Source organism: Taeniopygia guttata, chromosome 4 (genome assembly GCF_048771995.1).
Source record: "Taeniopygia guttata chromosome 4, bTaeGut7.mat, whole genome shotgun sequence".
In the NCBI taxonomy this organism is placed as follows: domain Eukaryota; kingdom Metazoa; phylum Chordata; class Aves; order Passeriformes; family Estrildidae; genus Taeniopygia; species Taeniopygia guttata.
This window is the reverse complement of record NC_133028.1, coordinates 9,514,495-9,534,584: the sequence shown is the minus strand read 5'-3', so window position 1 is coordinate 9,534,584 and position 20,090 is coordinate 9,514,495. Positions and strand designations below refer to the sequence as shown.

General features: G+C 36.9%; 1 protein-coding gene across 7 annotated transcripts in view; it reads right to left on the bottom strand.

Annotated features, from left to right (window-relative positions):
* RGS12 (regulator of G protein signaling 12) overlaps positions 1 to 20,090 on the bottom strand; it is an 83,291-nt gene that overhangs the window by 25,335 nt on the left and 37,866 nt on the right. For all 7 annotated transcript variants that reach the window (XM_030270639.4, XM_030270633.4, XM_030270635.4 and 4 more), the window contains 5 exons: positions 17,448 to 17,469; positions 9,094 to 9,263; positions 6,019 to 6,111; positions 4,767 to 4,910; positions 1,084 to 1,263 (listed from right to left, as the gene is read on the bottom strand). In XM_030270639.4, the coding sequence (XP_030126499.4) occupies positions 1,084 to 1,263; positions 4,767 to 4,910; positions 6,019 to 6,111; positions 9,094 to 9,263; positions 17,448 to 17,469 (609 nt within the window). The remainder of the gene's footprint in view (positions 1 to 1,083; positions 1,264 to 4,766; positions 4,911 to 6,018; positions 6,112 to 9,093; positions 9,264 to 17,447; positions 17,470 to 20,090) is intronic.

The window sequence follows — 20,090 nt, the reverse complement described above, 5'->3', positions numbered from 1 at the left end:
ATCCCTCTCAGCAGCAATTAAAAAAACCCAAAAATCCTCACCAGGGGCAAAAAGAGAGAAATACAGAGATGGAAACGTGCTACTTGGTAGAGAGTTCAAAACAGTAGCTGGAAATGAGCCATGGAGAGCTCCAGTAAATACGAAAGAACTGTCCCCAGCTCACCAGTAATGCCTAAGTTAATGTGGAAAGGCCATTTGCCTTGCTTTTAAAACACTGAATTTCACTTTGGTATTTTTCCTAGGCTAGGCTTGAACATGAACAGCGTTCAAAGACAATGATAAAGTACTGTTTAACATTTACAAGTATAATCAAGTATTTATTAGAGTTGAAGAATACAAATGTCAGGAATGTTTGATATTAAACTAAACTTGCTTTTAACAAGCTAGTATTCTTGTTAGATTATTAGAATATTCCTTGAAATGCTACTTTTTAAAGTCTCCTAGTCATAAGAATACATTATGGCAGATAGGGTAATCTGTAGTGATTGACATGAAAAATGAGAAGTTATCATATACCCATACAGTTATGTAATGCTATGGGGGTATTATCTACAAGAAGAAAAAATAAACCCTAAATAAAGTCAAGGGATTAGACTACTGGTCTAATTTTTAAGCAGCTGTATTTATTTAACACAGAGGTATCTTAGTTTACTGGGAGCTAAGAAATTAAAAACTACCCTCTGCCAAAATGAGTTAGTTTAGGTTTAAGCCTTCCCCAAAACTTCTGATAAAATGTCTCCTTTTAGCAAAGGTTAAATTATCTCATCTTAATTCCCATAGTCAACCAAAATAAGCTTCTGAACTGGTGCATTAACAAAATAACCCTTACTTTTCATTTGTACAGTTAAATAACAATGAAGATTTTAAATTATATTCAGCAATTCAATATCTAGAAAACTGATTCAGAGGCAAGGATAAAAAAAATAAGTATATTCCTGAGTACACAAAAAAATTTCAATTGTATTTGCCAGCATCTCTAACCACGTTTTAATTTTATTATATATAGTATCTTTGATTTTCTGAAGAGCTTTAAAAAGATTATTTAAAAACACAGTTTTCAGATAACAACAATGCAAAAGTCACCTTTTTTGGTGTTGACATGTTGGACTTCTCTGAACTGACACTGTGTTTAGAAGTTGGGCTGCTGGGAACACGCTGAGGATCAGGAAGAGGACGTCCTTCCACTTCAGCTAAGATGCATTCTTGGTAAAGAGGGGATTTGAGGAAGCGAGTATAGCTATCAAACTTCATCAAGTTAAATATCTGAAATTAAATGGCAGTGGATAATGGTTACATTCATTCCAGTAACACACCAAGAAAATTAAGCTACTTTGCAACAGGAAACCCACACAAAATTTAAGACATCAGGATGTAAACAGCATAGGTATGACATTGTTTAGACCTGGCTAGATACACTGCACCCATTTTAAAGTGAAACATAATTTGATCTATTCCCTCATTACAGATTTGGAAAATAAGTTATGATTTGTGCAAACTGCAAACTGAGATGCTGTAGAGTGTTAACAACAGCATCCTCTTTTACTGCATTGATGCCATTCTGTGTGGAGCATGCGTTTTAAAGGTTATTACACTAGCACTATATGTGACAGCATTAAGTTATTCAAGTATGTTTTAAGGCAGCTGTGAACAAGACGTTTACGTTCTAAAACACACAAATATGATATAATCACAATATGGAATAATACACAATGATACAAGACACACAAATTTAAGTGCTGATCTGAGAAGAAGCTGGGAGTCCTTTACAGAATATTTAATGCTCACAGAGTCACAGAATCGTTTAGGCTGGAAAAGACCTCTAAGACCATCATGTCATTAACCCAGCACTGACAAGTGTTAACAGTAAACCACAGTCATGTGCCCAATGATAAGGAAAAAACCCATCAGTATCTCTGGACAATTCAATAACCAAGGTGCTGTAGATCTTGAAGGAGAACAGTTTACATTAAATTACCAACATTTATCTTTAACCACAGAGGAAGAAAGTAGCTCTAGACCAGGCCTGGTATAAATATCTGAGGCTGATTTAACTGAAGAGGAATTTATGAAAGTGAAGAAGAGCTTTGTCTTAAATGCTAAATAATGTTTAAATTTTAGTTCCATTTTTGCAAACGTGCTGTTTTAAGTTAATCCATACTTTTAGCCCAGTATCTTCTCCCATGTTTCAGCTGATCTGCAAAAGCAGTTTGAATAGCTACTTCTTTGGACATGACAAAGTCCTCACAAGCAAAGGAAGGTGGGCACCACCCAGCAGGTTATGGCATTCCCAAGAGTATAAAGGAAAGTCCATCACTGAGACTGAGTGGCCCATTTGCAGATGGAAACCACGCTTCAGACTCTGCCGACACACCCTTCTCAACAGGCTTTAGCCCAAAACTTATCTTGTAAACAGCACAATAGAGCAGAGAGAACTTGATCCTGCAGAGTCACAGAAACCTAACTCAAACTGAATGCCAACTTCCATGGTTTTGACTTTCCCCTCGGTATATTCCCATTCCTGCTTAGGTGCTGCCTGTCATCTCTGTTGGGCCATTTAATGAACTGTTTTTCACATGGTAAGCTACAGAAAAATACTTCTGTATATGCTAGCTTTGACAGTCTTCAAATTAAATATACTTAATACAGCATACAGCAAAAAAATTACAACATTTTAACTTAGCTGGACAGAATCGTGACAGGGTAACTAATTTACCTTGAGCTGATTATCATCTGCCCCATGTTTCTAGCCCACATACAGGCATGATTTGCTATATTTAGAAGTATTATCATATTTACATATCTTAATGATTTCTGCTTATTGAGAAAAGGCTAGCAGATGCTAGTTCTTGTCCTTACAAATTAAAAACATATTTTAAAAGCATAATTTGAAATTTTCAGATTAACAAGAGTAGAAAAACTTACATCCATTATCAACTCTACATAAAGTACATGCTATATTATTCTTATTTTAGTATGTTCAAGTGACCTACACTATCTTCCATCCAGAAACACTGAAAATGCTTGCTCTCATTCAATTTACAAAAAGGAACAACATCCTAACTAGGTGCTTTGGGTGCATCCACACTGCTATGACAAACTCTAACAACAAGATCACGGACAAATTTGTCAGGACATGGCAGAAAGCAATTTCCAAGGGTATTCCAAACAGGCAGTGCTTGAAAGAGAATGGTCTGAAAGCATTTCCAAGGCACTTTCCCACACACTTCTGCCACTCCTCTGCAGCCTTACAGCAACACTCCCTGTTCCCCAGCATCACACTCATCCAACAACCACCACAAAGCAGCACCCTTGCACTCTGTGGTTGCTGTTCAAATCTAAAAAATCTTGTGAAAGACCACAAATGCAGAGCTCTCACTTTATTAAGATTGTGTCACCACCACGAGCTGAACTTTGAGAGTCTGTGGGTGTGTTGCAGTAACTGCACAACCCACAGCTGTGTGTTCTCAAGTGGTGCCATCCAGCAAGACCACAAACTGGCCTCTAGAACCACTCGCTGACACCAAGAAATTAAGGGCCACCAAGCAGCTGATTCCCCAGCACTGACCTCAGGCAGGCAACACACCACCAGCACTCAGACAAGCTCCAAGGCCACGTCCTGCAGCAGAGGTCACTCTCATCCAGACAGGAATGGGTCTGACTGAGGGATCTGACTGAGGCACTGAGAGTTTGAGATAAGAGGTCAGGCACAGACAGGCTGTGTGGCTGGGACTGCACCCACAGCAGGACTTCTGAGCATTTTCTCCTGCATCATGAGCCCTCCTACCACGGATACAGCATTTCCAAAGGGACAAAACCTGCATCAACCCTGTCACCTGACTCATGAGGACACCTTGTACTCCACCAAACAAATGGGAGAGGATAAGGAGGAATTCAGGCATAGTCTCCACAACACCAGGATGACAAATGCAAAAAAAAATGTCTGGTAAGGTGGTGACTGGTAATTCCCACAGAAGGCTCAGGCTTGGGAGGTGCATAAGGAGTAGCTATAGTGCTGGAAGCTACCAGACCAGCAGTCAGACCTACCCTTCTATCTCCACTTTGCAGGAGGATGACACTATACCCTGCTGCTCAGATTGCCCCAAAGCACATGGTCTGAGATTGTGTCCTAAGATTGTGACCTGGTTCATATTAAAGCTATAGCCTTGATTTCAAAATTATATCAAAACCACTTTTACTAATTAACTGGTATGGTGGAAGAGCTACCAAAGAGATGACTTAAAAAAAAAAAAAAAACTAGAAACTTAAATTCTACAGGAAATGTAAAGTGTATCCTGTTGTTGCATAACTGTTCTGATTATCAATAATTATTTAAAATACATCCACTTCAGAGGTCTTCAGACTCCAATACTTCTAAAATTTCTTACCCTGACAGTAATACTAAAGCACAAGAGAACAACTCCCTTTATAAAACTGACATTTTAAAACCCAAAATTAGACACTATTTGTGTACTCAACTCTCCACTAAAGAAAAGAAAAGCAGCCATATGCAAACACTCTATGCAATGGTGCTGCAACACATGGAATTATTTACTTGCACTGAAGCCTCATTTCAATAATAGTACTTTTCAGATTATTTTTTAGTTAAGTGAAAATTGTCTCTCCACATAACAGAAAAACAGCCAAGCAGCCTTTTTTCTATTCTCCTACCAGAGTTTAAAATATACAGCATGTAAAACTATTTTTATAGTTTAGAAAGAAAAAGATAACAGACATAAACATAGAGCATTCATGGTTACTATGGTTACCTGAAGTTGCTGTTCCTTGAACATATCTGGATGGGGAGAATTGAGAATATCATCTGCCAGCTGTGCCTGGCTGTCAATATTAACTGGGGTTGTAGCTTTGCTACACAAGAACTTACTGAAGATCTCTCGAGCCCTGTAAGAAAGCTACAGAAAAAAAAAAATGCTAAATATATGTTGGTTTTAAAACACTATTTTTAGCTAGGCATTTCTTACACTGATATATTTCACCCAAAAATAGATAGCCACTCCTGAATCTTTTATATATGTATTTTTCATATATCAGCTTTTGGGAGTTTAAGCACATAAAAAGTTTTTTTTTCTTTGTGATTACAAATATTCATCAAATATTTCTTGAACAGTAAAAGTTGTCTTCCAAATAAAAATTAAAATAATCAAGCAGTGAAGCACAGCAGGTATTTTTTAAAAAGAAGAGTAGATTCTTTTAAGATTTTAGACCTTTTACATAATAGCTACTATTTAAATACATCCTCTAAGATTCAATTTCTAGAAGTGAGAAAAAGACAAGTATATATATGAATGTTTACAGTCAAAACCACTCATTTTTAACTTGTTTACTTTGAAATATCCACATCACAAAAATAATGAAAAACCCACCAAGGTAAGCCCACAGCCCTTAAGGGTGGTGTTCAGAAAATACATTGTTTGAAGACAGAAGAAAGTAGAAATAAAAACCCTCATTAGCAGACAAAAGAGTTAAGATAGACTTGGAAGAGAGACTGTTTCCACCACATAAATCTGACTGGATTTGGCTGTGGTGTAGACAGAAGTGTTGCCAACCTGTACAAAGTTCAAATTTCACCCAAACTGTCTGACCAATGTAGGATTCCCTCAAAAGGACGAGATGGAGATTCTCATAATCTGTGAACAAACATGAGAACCCTACCCTTGGAGGAGCAGATAATTAAGTTATTTAGAAACAGCTTTGGTTGGTGGAGGCAGTCTAGCCAAAAGAGTGCAAGAGGCCTCTCCTTGACATGGTCAATTAATTTGCCCTGCACTTCCATGCACTGGGCTACCACTGCTGGCCATTTGCAACATCCAGGATACCTTGCTTCATTCTTACAGAGCTAACTCTGCACTTTAAACATATCCAACATCTTAAAGTTAGGTCATCCCACCCTGTTTTAGTGATATCACAGTAGACAGACCAAGCACAGCTCCATTAATTTCAATAATCTTGAAGGAGTAATGATTTCTGAAGAAGCAGCACAAGGTACTGAAATTAACTTACCTCTTTTTTATCATGTGCAGGTACATGGTTAAAATATTCACAGGCCTGCCAAAATAAAATATTTTCTTCACTAAATTCTTTCCGTAGAAATTCCTGGGGGAAAAAATAAGCAAATAAATTAATGTCTCAAAGAAATGTTACTCGCCAGCTTAAACAACATATATATAATGCTTGGAAAGTTTGCATAAAGTTTTCAATCAGTCTCACAATCCAGTTTTTTTCTAAAGTAAAAATCAATGTATGTCCAATACATACCTGGTGCTCCCCCTCTTTCTTGTGTCTTTTCAAATGTATATAACTAAGAAGAATACATGAAGTTAACATCAAATCATTTGCAAGTACAAAGTTTGAAATGTCATGCTAAGTAGTGCATAAACTAGTGAATAAATTTTTAATAAAAATTTAAGTAGTTTATAAACTAGATTTAAAAGTGACACTGTCTTTAATTGCAGTTCTACTGATATAGATATTTATTAAGAAGTGCCCATAATCAATCCTGGATTCATTGCAGTCTTTTTGTATCACATGGCAACTATAAAAAAAAAAGTATCATTGTTCACCGTGGTTACATGGTTTCTCTTTAGAAAATACTCACTGAGAGGGAAAAAAGTATCACCCAGTACAACACACAATAATCAGGACATTTATATTACAGCATCCTAAATCCAAAGGAACACTGGTACTGATTCAGCTGGAAAACTCTACAAGCATAAACTGTCCCATACCAAATCTGTATAATTCAATATTCTTTCAGCATCTTAAAAGCATTTTAACCATCAGGGCAAAATAAAGATATAAAAAAAAAAAAAAAAAAAACCAAAACTTGATCCACTACAACCTTCACCTAATCATCACATGGGTATCAGTGAAGCTTCCTTATCATACATAGCAGCCTCAGAAAGAAGAATCTCCACAGAAATAAAGGTTATTTGTGCTTTTCAGATTTACATAGAGTTTAGGGAGTCCAGCTGTAAGAAAGCAATTGAGATCAACTACAATACAGGGAAGCTCTGAATTTAAAGTCCTATCAGATACATAAGCTGAGACACCAAACACATAAAGGACAATCCACAGAGTACTCAGGGGAACATTTCTGCACTTTACATCTAATTACATATTAAGAGAACCAAATTAGTGAGCAACCGCCTACTTCCCCCTTGGCACATTCCCTGAGTCCATCTCCCTCTTGCTTCCTTGTGGCCGCAGGATTTGGGCACAGCTGGCTGTCCAACAACTCAGCTCCACCAGGAGGGCTGAGTGCTGGCCCAGCTGGAACATCAGGCAGCAGAGCAGCTGTCACCCACGGCTGGGAGCTGCAGAGGTTGGGCTGAACCCCTTGAAGGGGGAACCTGCAAACAGCTCTCACCTCCTGGCTGACTGCTCTAAGCAGCAGCTATTATGCAAAGTGTGAGTATTTGCAAAACATGCAAAATCTCTCCTTCTTGGAGAGTAATTCCTGCTCTGTGACAAAGCTGTCCTCAGCAAAGGCAGATGCTGGATCCCACATGCACCAAGACACTTGCTATGGGACCATAAATCAAATGCTGGTGCCTCAGTGTTCCTGGATACTGGCAGCAATCTGTAACTGTACTGTGTTATGGCAACCAGGTTAAAAAATCTAAGCAACCCTCTGGACATCTCCTGGGCCTCAAGAAAATGGTGGTGCATACAACTTTAACATTCCCTAATGGTTTTTCAAAGTTGGTATTTCTTTAAGACATGTGCTTTTGCAATATTTATAAAAAGAAGTTCTAATTAGAATAAAATGGGGAAAGTAAAACTTTCAGAATATTTGAGGTTGGCTTTTGCTGAAATGAAGAGTACCTTTAACCTTTTAATCTGAACATTGATTAAAATTACATGGGCTACTTTTGATATTTATAATGTGAGTTTTGAAGTATCATAGCAGCTAAAAATTTAATACCTCAATTTCCTAAATGTACACAAGTTTACCAGAGGTTTACAAGTAATTAGAACTAAGTCAATTGGACTTTCAGTAGGAGCCCCATGAACTACATCATTTTTCAGATGGATTCTAACATCAGATCAGAGCTGTAAGAAGTCTCAGTATGAAAGCAGAAATGCTATTAAGTCTCAGACTGCTCTGCTAACCTAAGGAACACAGTATTCAGAATATATTATTTTGCTTTCCTCTTCTCTCTTTCCACAAATAGATGTTTACTGTTAATGCAGGTTTTGGGTTCTCCCACCAGTTAACGTGGAAATCTCCTTATTAACCATTGTGTTCTCTTAATACTTTTGTATCAAGCAAAAGAGTCTTTCTGAGTTAGTGCAGATTCCAAAAATCTACCTCTCCTATACCACGTTTCATTATATTCGCACTGTGAAAATTACCTGGGTAGCACAAACTGTCCCTGTGTAACACATTCAGAATCAGCAACACACTCTCAGTGCAACAAAGCAAAAATATACACCCTCAGTTTCCTTGCAAAATAGAGGTGATGCTATTTACAACTTCATAAATGTGCAGTGCAGAACAGTATTTATGTATACCATAAAATACTTTGCAAATACTCAACATTACTTCTTGAAGTTGCAGTTTTAACCAGTGCTCTTAACTACCATAACAATTTCCAAAAAGTATTTCTAAAAACCTTTTAGAGGAAAATAAGCCACTCTATCATTGAAAACATCTTCTATGTGGCTTCCAATGTTTCAGGAGATAGATATGAATAATAACCCATTCTTAGGAAACTACCAAAAGTACTTCCTTCTTTTTGTACAAAGGCTATAGATCCAAAAAAAAAAAAAAATAAACCATTTTGCAAAAGGGGGAAGCATTCTAGAAGTTCCCAAAGCCAAATACAGCTTCCATTTTCACCTGAAACTTCTGCTATGCAGAGATGCATGGCAATCTGAGTATTACTGTGAACTCTTACTCAACTGTGTAAACTCAGAAAGATGCTCAGATAACAACAGAGATAACAACAGATAACGAACTCCTGTCTCTTGTCCTGTGCAAGAAGAGTGTCAAGAAAAAAAAAAGAATACAGGAAAACTACTGCAGCAGTATCAGGTATTTTGGAAAGCCTCTCATTGTCCCTCAAAACTCACCGAAAAATATTTAACACCAACAGAGTCCTGAAGAAGCCGCTCAAAGGAAACAGCCCAGCTTGCAACTCTCCGCTCTCGCAGGCGCCGGCAGCTCTGCACGCTGGGAAGGCTGGCATTGCTACTCAGGCTGTTCTCACTGATGCAGTCTTTCAATTCAGTGCTATTCAGCTCTGTTAATAAAGGAAATTGCATCTGTCAGTAAAGTATTATTCGCTTTTACTCTTCAGTATTGTTTATTTGGTTTATCACACCTCCTGTGCAAGCTCTCAGTGGTGCAGACTTTTAAATATCCCTCTCCATTTTTACTAAGAGCACCTGCATAGAAAAAACCACCCCAAACAGCTCTCAGGTTTCTTCTTAACAGCAATTCCCTGACAGAAGCAGAAGGGGCAGGCCCAAAACAAAATCTGTTTTCTTCTTGCACAAAATCAAGTACATTTTCCTCTTTATATTTCTCACACTATGGACTGCACTCCTTCAGAAGATTATCCAAGGAAAGTTGACTTTCAAGAACCCACTGTTCACTGGAATGTGGGCAAAAACCTATTAGGTGATAGGAGACAGCACAATTTCATATACACTTCAATTGGTAGACAGGCAATCTGTGAAATTTTACATGGAAATACAAGATTCCCACTAATACTGAAAATTTAGCAGAGGAGTCAATTGTGGAAAAGCATGTTAGGAAAATGAGTAGTAAGGGATACCTTCCTCATTCACAGGAAGTAAGAGATATCAAACCATAGATCCTCCATTTATTATGATTTCTGATAAAAATAGGGATCCCTTCAAGGCTTCAACCAACATACTGATATCATCTACAGACCTCAAGATGAGAAATTACCAGATTCTTTCGATCTTGAAAAAACAGAAGTGATTTTTTATTCTGAGAAACAAATTAACAAGAATCCATGGAGAATTCAGGAAAACACCAAAAAACCCTCTTGTGTAGCAGGCCAAAAGTTTCAAGTATTAATCCCAGATCATCTCTGTCATGTCAGTAAACAAAATAGGCACACAAAGTGTCAAAGTGACCATTTGTTCACAGAAGTAGAAAGGGGAAACAAATGGCTGCTCTAACTAAGAGAGAGGACTGCTTACAGCAGGGCTCTATTCAAAGATTTTTCATTTACTTCTTGCACACCCTTTTACAGGATGGTCCCTTCACCTCCAGTGTACACAAATGTAAAAGTAGTAGTGCTGCACTCACAGCTGCACGCTTGAGAGAGGTGATGTAAGGTTTAATTCACTGTGGAGACAAAACTAAAGCCTGAGCTACCTGGTCTGATCTCCCTGCTTGGAGCAGGACAGGTTGCACAGAGAGAGATGCCAAACTGAATGAGATTCTTTGAGGAAGGGATGAAAAAATCACAGATATTCGATTATTTGAAAAATTTGCAGTAACAGATGTGAGAAAATAATACCCTCAAATTAAATAGATGGTATATTCAGCAATTTTATGCCAAATGGAAAAGCAAGTATGCAGCTCACTAGAGATGCAATCTGTTTGAGAAAACTGAATTCACAACCAGTCAGAAATGGACTGTGCTTCACAGGGATATGTTTATGGTTTTCCTTAGTTAATCACTTAGAATAACTAAAGCAATGAGTAATTTCACCAAAAAGACCCTACTTTATATGCTCTCCCAAGGTCTCCTTTCATGTTAGAAGTATTTGAAAGCACTCTGCATTTCCAAACTTCATGTTACAAAACATTACTGTTCCTCCCTGGAAGTAAGAGTTTTGAAAAAATGCACCATTCAAAAACAGTTACAAGCATTGGAAAAAGTGATAAAGATAACTGTAAAGGTAAGGAAAAAAAATTTTGAGAGTTCCAAAATTTCATTTTTAAACAAACACATTCTTAGCTCAGAAATATTCACTAAGATGTAACAGTTAACTATTCTGAGTTTCTGCAAGCAAAGCTATTTTTAAGACAAAAATAAAATAAGTAAGACAAAGATACAAAATTAGATGAGGGAAATACAAAATGTAACTTTGTATTTTCAACAATGATACTATTTAAGGACACTAGTGACAAATCAGTTCTATAAAGAACTGTCATCACCTAATCATGATATTAATCAAGGCTAATTTCAAACAGCAAATAATGCCAAATTTTCTTATACAAATATTTATTCACTTTTTCCTTTAAGACATATGAAAGAACATAACTAAGTCAACTGTTAACTTCATTAGAGAATACCTATCACCAGAATGAAAGTATTGTGAAAGAAGTTAATGTGAATCTGAAGAGAACAATATCTAACTTTATTATCTGTAGTATTTTGCTTTAACTCCACAGGTGGATATGTTCTATTTTACAGTCCAGCATATAAATAGACACCCACTTCTTGATAGATGTGGAACAGTTTCAGATACTTCCTCACTCCTGGGGTGTTCTCCAGTGATGAATGATGAAAATTTCCTTGTTCCTTTCAGGCAAAGTCAGAAAGGCAAACTCATCCCACATACCAAACACCTGAAACCAGCTTGGCTGACAGAGAGAAATTAGGGAGCAGCCACAGCAAGTGCTCAGCTCTGGATGCCGGAGTCACAGTGCCTTAGGACCCAGAAGGGATCGGGAAGTGGCAGGCACAGCAATCATCAGCATCACCTCCCTCCCAGTGGCAGGCGTTCAATTCCCCCATGGCAGCCGGGAAACCAAACTGCAATTACAGCCTCCAGTGTTTACACCTGGGTAACTGCTAACTGCCTTTAATTGCTACCAGCTGCCTGCTCTCTCCAGCTCCTCGGAGTTACACTCCTCTCAACTGCACTGGGTTCTCCCTCCTCTGATACACTCCTAACTCTGGAGATCCCATGAAAACAAATGAACCAAAATAAGACTATGTTTCCAACAACCAAAGAACTACTAGCACAAGTCCTCCAATATGTTAGCATAGCATTAAGGGATTACTCATTCCCACTAAACTGTCTCTGTTCTGGTAGATTTAATTTAGGTAATTCAGACTTTTTCCAAAAAGAAGTATTTCGATTTATAGTTAACCCTGGCACAGCTTTGGTTTCCCTTAATGAAAAACTTGAGTCAGTTTACTTTTAAAATCTGTAGAGCTTTCTGCTGTGGTACCCATCAAACTGAAAACAATACAGAAAATGTTGTTTGCCAGAAAAGGCTTGGTTATTCTAGTTCTTTTACTACCCAGATCATCAGTTCAATTAAAACACTTACAGCCTAGTGCAGATACACCATTTAGAACTGGAGAAAAAGAAAATCAGACAGAAGGAAAAACACCTCCCCGACTCTACCATTAGTACCCAATTTATCCAAATCACACTTAAATGAAAACTGTGTAGGGCACAGTTCCTGCTCCACTCCTCTTGCAGAGGCATGTTTCCAATGTAAGGCTCCAGCATCAGGTTTCCTGACTCTCACAGCTCATGCATTCCTAGGTACACACAGCCCACCTTGGAAAGCAGGAGTGGAGAAACTTTCCAGCTTGGTCACATATTTCATCTGATGAGCCCTCCTGTGATGATCATCAGAGGAAACACAGAGCCCTGACTCCCACCCTCACATGTTCTCACCACAGGCCTGTTGGGCAAAGAGGACTTCTCCTCCCTCTCCTTGAAAGCATTTTAAAAAAGAAAAGGAGTAGTTGGGAATCTCAAGATGCCAGAGGAGTTTAATGTGAAAAATCCCAGCTCTGCACGGACAACATGGATACAGCAGTTCTGGGAAGATTCCAAATGCCTGCCTTCCTCTGTCATCGCTGCTGGAAGCACTGACTTATCTTGTATTATCTGTAAAAGGAAGCTCCTTGATCAAACATTTCAAATCCCAGGGACCTAACTTTATTTTTGTTCTACTTGATAGCAACCATACCTACTGACGAAAAACTACTTTGAGTGCAAACTCATTCAGTTTCATTCATTGTATTTTGGAAATACAGGACTGACACAGAATGCCATCTAACAAATCCTCAAAACACAATGTTTTGCACTTTTTGTGTTTGCACATTCCATGGAGGGTCTTGGTTTTATTTATTTTAAGAAAACAGCATTATGTAAGAAAATACAGGCTTTAATCAACTAAGTCTTGAAAGTATTCAGGATAGGATGGCTACAGAAGTTTTAGTTTAGATAATATAAAGCCATAAGCCTGATTAAAATAAATGATAAGGCTATTTTGTATGCATTTGTATGTATTTTGTATCCATTTTTCAGCCTACAAATACATTTTATTGTTGTGAGAAACTAAGCACATTCCTCATAATCATAGGAACGCACAAAGATCATATAATCACTAAATACATTACCTGGATAAAGCTGGTAAGAACCACTGTGGTGCCACTTAATCAAATACTTCAAGCCCTTCACTGAAAGCCATCCTTCTGAATCCATACCAAGCTCAGCTGAGACGTCCCGGAACCCATTGGGTGCAGATCAGTCTCGCTGTACAGCACATTGTTTGTTCCTCTGCAGGTCTGGGATCAGGGAAGTTAATAAAGTTCCCCTCAGCAATTCCTGGGAGCTTCCAACACCACTCTAAACAAATTGATTCCTTACCCTCGTTGCTTCAAGCAGAGGGAAGCAATAGTATACTTAACACAAAGCATTATAAAATGCTACATAAATAATTTAAAGAAAAGACCTTTTGCCGCTGCTGCTAAAGGAACTTGAATTATTTATGCTTCAGTGGAACACAGCTACAGTGAGCACGCACCACCAGCAGAACTGACAAATAAGTCATATACCTGTTAGAGGAAACAGTCCATCTGTATTTATTGTACAAAAAGCATAAACAGTGATTTGCTTTATTTTGCACTTCATTGCGAATTTTTTGCCTTACCTTCTTCAGTTACTTTTTAAAATACAATTTTACATTATTTATTACTGCAAACATCAGATTCCTTACAGAAAGGTCTTTAGGAACACTTTTCCTTAGGAAAATTTTTTCCAAGTGATGAACACTAAAAGCAAAAATCAGCAGAAAGTACAGTAAAGTAGTATCTTAGGGGAAAAAAATGTGCATATAGTATCTGTTAGGCTAAAGTATTTCAGCTTTGTGGAACTGATCTCTGCAGGGAATAGCAGGTGAGAACTGACTCAGACATTCTCACTAGCTCAGATACCTCACCACCTCTGTCTGGGAGATGAATGATGATGGCACTTCTGTTATAGATCCTTTGACCTTAAGGCTTTTCCTTTCTAAAGTGCCTTCCAGGTATAAACAGCAAAGTCGGACATTAGCTGGGGACTATTGATCATCCCTGTGACAATTCAGATGGCACAGTGCTCAAAACATCAGGCACAGCCTGCGTGCTGTGTACACACTCCCCCAGCCAGCAGCAAAGGACAGTTTCTGAGGTGGGAAGCAAGAGAAACCTGCTAATTACAGGTCACTGTAGTAACATAAAATGGTTCCTGCTGCTCCTAGAGCAGAGGTGCTGCAGATTAGTTGATCTACAGCAGTAATCTTGCATCTAAGCATTATTACAGTTTGCATTCTGATTGTCTGCATTTCATTACACAAATCAATTACAGTTAAGAGCTGCCACTGGTCAGCATATCTGGAAAAAACCACTAATTTACATGTCAGCTATCTTGCAATGCTCAAGTGCAGAGTTCTGGCTGATAAGAACATCCCAGTCTTGCACAAGCTGAGATGTAAAATATAAAATAAACACGAAGGGGTAGATGTCTTCCAGGGCCGGGCTCTAACATAATAAAAGCCATAAGACATAAATCTTCATTGACTTTGGAAAGAAAATGCACAAAGAACTGTCCCACCAATAACGAAGAGATGTATATAAACACATAATTGCTTTTTACACATTAATTTTCTGCCCAAACTAAAGCTTAACAAGAGTATTTATAGAATCTAGTTATATCTACAAATACTAATATTAAGTAATAATACCAAGCAGAAGAGGAGGTCCTGGACAGACCTCAAAACACCTTCCAGTACCTAAAGGGGGCTACAAAAGAGCTCAAGAGGAACTTCTGACAAGAGAAGACAAAGGGATTTAACCTGAAGGAGGGTAGATTTAGATTAGATATTAGAAATTTTTCACTCTGACAGCATTGATAACACTAGAACAGGTTGCCCAGAGAAACTGTAGATGTCCCATCCCTGGAAGTGACAAGGCCAGGTTGGATGGCAGGGGGCCTGGAACAAATTGACCTTTACGGTCCCTTCCAACCCAAATCATTCTGTGATTCTGTGATGACAAATATTTAATCTAGGAAGGGAAGTATGCAGTGCTGTACTAGTGGTTACACTAGTACAGCACTAGTGAAAATTTCTCAAAACTAGACATACCCTAAAATGTCTAAGTCTGTGGATCTATTTGTGTATTAGTGAGATTAACGAAAACTGAAAAAAAATCAGTGCTGCGCCATATTCAATGAAAGTAAATGCTAGGAAATATAATTCATGCATTAATCAGAACTATTTACTCAATGCAGCTTGAGATGAATTAGGAATTTATTTAATTTCACTTTTTCTGATTACAGTCTCTCTGGCTCCTATTTTTCCAACCCACTCTCTGGGTATTTAAGCATTGATTCAATATTATGCAATATAGTTCAACTACCACTTTTTACACAAATTATACCCCTTCCTAAGTAGCATTTAACAATTAAGAGAGAGTTCATGTTAAATTCTGAACCAGCTAAAAAAATAGGGAATACAACTCAGCAGAAAATGGCACATAACTCCTTGGCTGTTTTTTCACCTTTGTGACCTTACACGGCCCTTAGATTTCATGAGATCATAAAACTGTATAGAATTAATTGTGAAAACAGTTACCTACAGATTTGGAGTAAGACACAAGTCATATTGGAAGAAGTGAAAATAAGTGGAAGTTTTAAAATAAATTTTCAGCTGGAAGGAAAAAAATCTTGAAATTATTATTGTATGAGTACTATCACAGGGATCTATCATAGGGATTCCCAAGTCTGGATAAGCAACAAAATAAATTTCATTAACATACAACAAGACCCCTTGTGGAGACAAGACACAAGTACATTGAGTTTTACCTAAAAAAAGATCAATCAAATTTTTGGTCCTCAACAACTACATACACAATCAGAAAGTCTGTGGTCTGCTTTGATTTTTATATCAAGAAGATAACATGTGGCAAAAAAAAAAAAAAAAAAAGCATATTTTTCCCAGAAAAACACAGGCTATATTTTAGAAATAGAAAGCAGAATAAACACTATTATTTTTTGCTTTGTTGTTTTATCACTTTGTGGACAAGACAGACACAACACAGAGTCTACCTTCTCATCCAGACAGAAGTAGAGTAAAGCATTAGACTGTCAGCAGTAGAGAAGGAAAATACCTGCCAAAGTCAGCAACTGGAAAGTGGGTCCAGCAAAAGGACCAAAAAAGAAATGTTTTTCTGAAGTGCAGTTTTAGTCTTGCAAGGAATCAGAAATTAGGATATGAAGAAGTTTTGTAAATAGCATTGTGAATTTTCATTTACATTTGCATGTAATATTAAAAAATCATAATTCCCAGTATTTTTTTCCAATTTCACTGTACTGATTATAGCAACACAGCTTGCTCCCTTTTGCCTTTTTTATTTAATAAATTTGTCTTGTAATGTTGTCAAAGAACAGCAAATACAAAAATACATGAGTTTCTCTGCAGGATCAAGTGAACCAACTCCTGCCAGAGAAGACAAGGAGAAAAGCCATCTCCTGTATACCCTACACTATACAAATTCCTTTATTCCATTAAGGAAGCCTTTTTAAACTGTTTCAATTAACTTCAAAGCTTCAGAGAAATCATCTTCTAATGTTTAACAAAGAGTGGACATCCTTTAAAACATTAAAAGGCATGTTGAAATCAAAACAAACCAGCTTATGTGCAATAAAGAGGAGTTTACTTAGAAGTGCTCCAGAAATGTAAAAACTCCATGCTGGGATTTTACAAATATTAAATTACTTACCCCCTTCTCAAAAAGGATCACACTTAAGAAAGTTCAACCTCAACAAATGTACACAGCTTGCAACTTAGAATCTAGAGCACCTCTTTAAAAGCAAACAAGGTATGTAAAGGACAACAAAACAGAGAATGAGATTTTATCTACCATCCAATTACACAGAAGTCAACCAGCTCTGCCTCTATTATTATGATTGAAGAAGCCTAGTTACAATAAAAATGTGCATATATAAATGTACCAAAAAAAAATTATGCAAATAAACTAGTGAAAATATGTGAACACAAGCCTGCAATATTTTCACTAGCACAGTTCCCAAAGCAGCCACAAAGTTCTGCACCACCTTGAACTTACATCTTGTAATAAAGCACATTATTATTTTGCTTAATGTGGAAAATTGATTATTTTTCATTATAAAAGTAAAAACAAGCTTCAGCTTACCTCCATCAGAAACAGTTGCTGACTGCAACAAAAAAGGAAAAAAGAAAAAAAGAAGTGTTACTGAAGTTTCATGGCAAGTATCAGAAATCTTTGAGATTCACTTAGCATTTGCAGTGTTAGCTACTTTTATCATCTTATTAATAACAGATAATATTAGAGAGGAAAATCTAAAAAAGCCAGCTGTTATTTCTCACAGTTGTTTTCTTCCCAGTATGAAATTCACCCCAGGTCTTTCAACCACTACATTCCAGGGATTTGATCCCACCAATATTTACTGGAAAAAGCATTTCCCTGCTGTAGTAACTACACTGCTCCCAAAAGTCCTTCTTAGAGGGGCAGAGACAATCAGCTGGTACTTGTGACAAGGTAGATACCTAAAACTGACTTGCAGAGACTGGAAAACAATATGAATTAAACAATACTTCATGCACTTTCATTTGCTGTAGTATTTGGAGATATGTGGCATTAAAATGAAAATTCAGTGTTTTGTCAGTGAGGTGACTGTAAAAACTTTCACTGTCAGTCACTTCTGACTGTCACAGAAACAAAAGGATGGTCAGAGTGCTTGCAATAAGCTTGAACTCAACTTGCAATGAGTAAGAACTCCTCACCACCTCTACCTATATTGTACATCAGATTTTCAAGGACAATTAGAATTCTAGTAAAATGTTGAAGTTCATGTGCTTATCTACCCTAAACTTCTCAACTTTCATCATAATTGACCTCAAGGTATCTAACACCTCATTAAATCCAAGTACTGACCACCTCCCAAACAGGTACTCCAATCCTTGAACCTTGACACTCAGCTGAGTGAAGTCTGGAGGACAATGAGTTTTAGATCTAAGATTGCATTGATTTTTAAATGACTAATAGAAAGTATTTTTATTTTAGTTTGGCCAAGCTTTTCTTGGTCATTGAAAGTGTCCTCGATCCTTTAGAAAAATAGTTAAAAAACACTCTCTTCATTTATACTGCTCATTAAAAAGCTGGGAAAGAATGCCCTATAGTATCTAAAACTTCTTCAAGGTCAGAAACACACAGAAGAAAAGCACAAATATAAACACAATTCAAGCTAACAGCTACTTCTTCATAGTTTGTATTTTTCAGCCTTGGCAACAAATACTCTCAAGTCTTCTTCAAAATCCACAAAAACCTTTGGTAATACCTTCTCCTTTCTTTCTCTCTTTCACTGCAGTGCTGTTGACACTGTCTGAAGAACTTGTTACAAACTGTGTGGCCTCACCATTCCCATCACCAGGGGAAGATCTGATCTAGTCTCTGACACAAGTATTCTGGGACTTTCAAAGTCCAAACTAACCTCTATTGATGTAATTCCCCTGGTGCTAGTTCAGGTAAACACAAAACACCGCTCATGAAAAAGATTTTTAAAATGAAAAAACGGTGACATTTCTTGCTTAACTACATAAATGCTTCTGGATCTCTGAAGCATAATCATATAATGAAAAGTATCTCCAATCATCTCCCTTTAATAGCTTTGTTTCAGGTATCAAAAACATGGCTCTGGTTACAATCCTTCTGTGGGGCTTAGGACATCTTTTCTACTTCTATTTTGCACATAAGCCAAGTGATCATGTTATAAATTCAGAAGCTATAATTCATGTTTGTAATCTAGAAAATTTAATTTGCATTACTGAAATTTGGTTTATAAATATATGATTGCTTCTAATTTCTTAGTCACATCACTGTATAGTACAGTTAATGAATAAACAACTTCAATGTCATTTCTAAAAGAAGGAAGAAAAGGATGACTCAAAGTAAAGTAATAGTACCAGTTTACACATTAGACAGAAAAAAAAAACAAAGTCCTTTCAAAATATCTACATTTTAGGAATGGTCATATACTTTGTTAGCTTTCATTAATGTAGATTCAAATGCTGAGTACAATTCTTCATGTTTTTGAAAGGTATGCAGCAAAATTAATAGGATTTTCATGATAGCAGAAAGAATATTCATACTTCTGTCAAAAACTGGGAAGTTAACAATTATAAAATACAATTTTAAAGAGAAAATGGTGCAATTTCATAGAAAAGCTCAATCATGAATGGACACTGAGAGTTTTATCTCAATCCATTTAGCATAAGTTAATGCAGTGAACTTTCTACACACCACGGGTTGGTTTTGCTTGTTTATGCTTTGTCTACTGCGTGTTACATTACATTACATGTATCAGCATCTTAAAATCTCTTCACGGAGGGCCTTAGTAATTTTTATGTTAGAACATGTTAGAAAAGCACCTACAGGAGGAATATAGTTTACATTACAGAGTAAGTAAATATACCTATCATATTCCAAGCATTATCCATTTATTTCTATAGATCACAGAATAAAATATATTTTAAGAACATTTCTTTCAATTCCTGTGTAACCAAATCCACCTAATTCAATAAAACCTAGAAATTAAAGCTTGTAATTACTGCGCAAGAATTCACAGTAATATGTTCAAACTACATTTGTGAGTACTTAGAAATCTCAGTTTAAACCTGTCAGAAATTGCATGCAGTCCACATTCAGACAAAGAAGTTTCTCTTCTAAACTGTTCAGCTGAAACTTGTCTAGATTTGTCTTTGAAAGGTATAAGTTGCAAGACCAGATTTTTTTAAATACTACAATGATCTCATTTTA